Source organism: Eimeria acervulina, genomic scaffold (genome assembly GCF_000499425.1).
Source record: "Eimeria acervulina Houghton genomic scaffold, Eah_scaff2372, whole genome shotgun sequence".
In the NCBI taxonomy this organism is placed as follows: domain Eukaryota; phylum Apicomplexa; class Conoidasida; order Eucoccidiorida; family Eimeriidae; genus Eimeria; species Eimeria acervulina.
This window is the reverse complement of record NW_013548406.1, coordinates 1-3,602: the sequence shown is the minus strand read 5'-3', so window position 1 is coordinate 3,602 and position 3,602 is coordinate 1. Positions and strand designations below refer to the sequence as shown.

The following is a 3,602-nucleotide window of genomic DNA, read 5'->3' as shown; positions in this document are numbered from 1 at the left end:
CTGCGAGCGCATGGTGGTTTGGGCGTAGAAGACGTTGGAGGTTGGAAATACGTGTGCGCGGCCACCTCTAAGCTGCCTACATCGTGAACGCTCGATGAACGCTTTATTATTCAAGCGGTGATGGCCAACAGCTGGAATGTCATATGCCATCTTGCAGTTATTTGCATGTTGAGGAATGAGGGAAGCCGCGTGAGGGAAAAAAGCTGGGTTCTGGAAACTGAGTTGCCAGCAGGTCTAAATTTGGGGTGGAGCGGCAGTATCCGAGGAGCTGTTTGGTAACTAGAAGAGCGCAGCATCCTGCACGCTGCTCATCGTTTGCGGAGGAGGAGGCAGGATTGGGCACTGTTTGTGGAAGGAAGGATTGTTCAGCGCTCTGCCAGTACCGCCCGCCTTTGACGCATTTGCGTTGTTTATCGTATGACGCTTTGCGCTTGCAGAACAGAATGTTGCAACGCGCTGCGCACAGGCACGCACCCCTTCTAGCATGTAATATTTGTGGCTTTTGAGAATCAGAAACCTGATGCGTTGGAGAGTCACAAGGAACGGCACGTTCGTTCTTGCCGGTCAGGCAACTGGATGAACACGATACTGTCGGTCGCTTGAACCCATGCTGAATTCCGCGTCCCTCAACTTAACAGTACAATCTACTCCCACATCTCTACACATGCTGTGGCTGCTCGGTTCAGCAGTTTGCATGTAGACAGGGGGCGCATGCATGCCTTGAAACGGAACTCGTTACGGAGAATGCGCAGCGCCTGTGCTGTCTCCGCCTGCATGTGCCAAGAAGAGGCACCCATCTGAAAGTACGTCTGTTTGCGCAGAAACACAGCAGGCGCTTATACTTGCCAACGTTGCGTGCCATGATGCGCCGCTGGAGGGGCGGTGTTTGGGGCGGAAAGACCGCACACGCAGCGGTTATGCAGCTTCTGCGGTGCAGTGCACCCATCTACATCGACTGGAGCTATGATTTAAACCACAATCACTTCGTATGCGTTTGGGATTAACCACACAAAAACGCCTATCAGGCAGTATGCCTTTTTATTCGTCCAGGGAAGGACGTATGGGGAGAGAAATATGACTGCGAAAACAAACGAACCACGAGCGTACACAATCATCGCTCCTGCATGCGGAAGTGCCGGCTCTGCGCAGCCGTGCCATTTGCCCTCTGTGCCGTCTGGAGCGGATACTGCGTAAAACGCCGTGTGGCTTGCGATCTGCATTGGGGGAAGTACTTGAACGGCCATCTGCTTGTCTTGGGAAAGCCGGTCCAGTAACGCCCAGCAGTTCGTCCTCCCACTCTTTTGCAGTGGGTGGTCGGCGTTGAATATGACGTTGGCGCTCCCCGATATTCCACCGTTGGGTTTGCGGTTTTTTGGAGTAGGATGCTCATCGCGGTGGCGAGAGGTGTGCCTGGAAGGAGAGGGGAATGTCGCATCCATGACCAGCCTAAGCTTGCAAGGCCTATACTATAGGCAGGAAGGGAAGTCCTACAGTCGGGCAGTGCACCACTGGTTTGTTCATTTATGCTGCGCAAGTGCGCGGAGCCTCGCCCATATCACTGCATTCAAGTGGGCGTGTCTCACTTTCTCGGCTAGCGGAAGCATTGAGCTGCAGGAAGGTGCGAAAGGGTATCTCTGTTGTCTGCAACGCCTTTACGGTTGCGTCAATCTACACACGTCTACCGATCACTGCGCAAGCGTCACGCACGGCGATCCTAAGTTGAAAGCACGAGATAGTGGATTTACGTGCTAGTGCTGAAGCCATGTTCACAGTAACGCTCAATGAGTGGTATTGATCCCACTCTTCCTTCGGGACGTCGACGACGCACCGACATTTCCTCAGCTCTGTAGTCACGCGTCCAGGGGAGAGAAGAGATATTGTGAAGGGGGAACAGTAGAGAAGGATTCAGACGTCCCGCAAATCGGCAATTTGCAATTTTGTGCTTGATCAAGTTCGAGGACACACGAGGGGGTTTCGGCAAGACGTGGTGGGTTTATGGTAGCCTCCATGGTTCGTAGCCTGACACAAAGACCGTGCGTTGATGTATTCGTTGAGCATGAACTGCATGCGTACGCTCCAGAAGGGACGCGAGGGGCAGGGCTTTGCTTTTTCCTGACGGCTGCGGCCAAGGTGAGTGGCGAAAGCATAAATAGCATAATGTGCGGCTAGAGCGGTACGACGTGCAGTACAGCTGCGCAAAAAGCAAGCTCTAAAGCGGCGCGCGTTCATCTGTTTCGTAACCCTCTAGGCGCTAAGCATCTGTTGGGGGTGATGTCTTTGATTTTGATCGATAAGGATAGCTGAGGCATAATCGTGGCAAATAAAAGTCCAAGGGAGGTGGGCTCCGGCCCATGTGCAGTCGTCTACAAAGCTTCTTTAGAGCATGTGAATCTGTTGAGGCAAGTTCGTGGATTGCAGATGAGAAGACCGCCTGAGCACTCGAAGTGCAATTCGCAAACTGCTTGCTCACGACTGTCAAGGGTCCCAACTGCGCGCGGAAAACACCCTATCATGTTGGATAGTCATGCACATGCGCATTGATTTGTTTGCGCATGCACTAGTTGGGATTGGAGTGCGCGGAATAGAATTTATTATGCCATGTGCACGAATTCGTCAACTGCGACCCACGACGTGAATGGGTTTCGTTGGTCAGGTAGGTTTGCAGCACGGGCGGATGCAACACTTTTGTGTTACTTGTAGTTCCGGACATGATACACTTCACCTGCAGCAATGCATCGTACAGTTCTCTGACAACCGTGGCTCTGCAGCACTTAGCGCAATAGGCTGTGGCAATAATGATTTGCGGTGGCAAGCTTGCTTCACGCAGTATCGCCTACGCAGCAGTGGTGTGCTGAACTGAAGTTTTGAGGCTCTCATGTAGCTCGTTCTTTGTATGTAAGCATCTTCATTTAACTAACGCATGCATGGTTGTTTGTCTAATGATGCGCTTGCCCTCCTTGCTGTGCTGGGTTGCCTTGGCTGATGATTGGCGGGGCCTATGGGGCACAAAGGGGGAGCTTGTCTTATCCTACGCAGTTGGTGCATTTGGAAGGTCGTGTTTTACCATTTGCTTGCCATGGTTGTCCAGTGAGTGGATGCCAACCACTGTTGCTGCCAGCGTTCCGTTGCAAGTTGATTGACGCTATTTTCACGCCGAGGCGTGAGGGCGGTCCCCCCGCCGACCCCTTGGCGCCAGCTGCGTTCTGCTACACGAGCAAGGGGAAGCGTGTCTTATCCTACGCAGTTGGTGCATTTGGAGGGTCGTGTTTTACCATTTGCTTGCCATGGTTGTCCAGTGAGTGGATGCCAACCACTGTTCGACGGTCGCAAGGCAACGTTCAACTAACTGCGATAAAAGTGCGGCTCCGCACTCCCGCCAGGGGGGCGGCTGGGGAACCGCGGTCGACGCAAGACGATGTGCTCGTGCTGCTAGTGCAACAAGGGGATGCCTTAAACACCTGGGGTTAGTACTACCTGTACCTTTGCTTAGTAACCACCTCGTGTGGCAACGGTGCACGTTAGTCACGACGTCTCTTATTCGGGTTGCAGTTTATGGCTGGGCGCTCCCCGACTGATCTGCACTCGCTTCCACCATATGGTGC

General features: G+C 53.2%; 2 protein-coding genes across 2 annotated transcripts; one reads left to right on the top strand and one right to left on the bottom strand.

The window, feature by feature from the left end:
• Positions 1 to 735: 735 nt before the first annotated feature.
• EAH_00066260 (hypothetical protein) lies at positions 736 to 1,439 on the bottom strand (the record flags this gene model as incomplete). The annotated part of the gene is made up of 2 exons (XM_013392737.1): positions 736 to 809; positions 1,097 to 1,439. The coding sequence occupies 2 exons, from the start codon at positions 1,437 to 1,439 to the stop codon at positions 736 to 738; spliced, it is 417 nt and encodes a 138-aa protein (XP_013248191.1).
• Positions 1,440 to 3,076: 1,637 nt separating this feature from the next.
• On the top strand, positions 3,077 to 3,463 carry EAH_00066250 (hypothetical protein; the record flags this gene model as incomplete). The annotated part of the gene is made up of 2 exons (XM_013392736.1): positions 3,077 to 3,087; positions 3,297 to 3,463. Coding segments are annotated over 2 exons (178 nt in total), but the record flags the coding sequence as incomplete, so codon positions are not given.
• Positions 3,464 to 3,602: the final 139 nt, after the last annotated feature.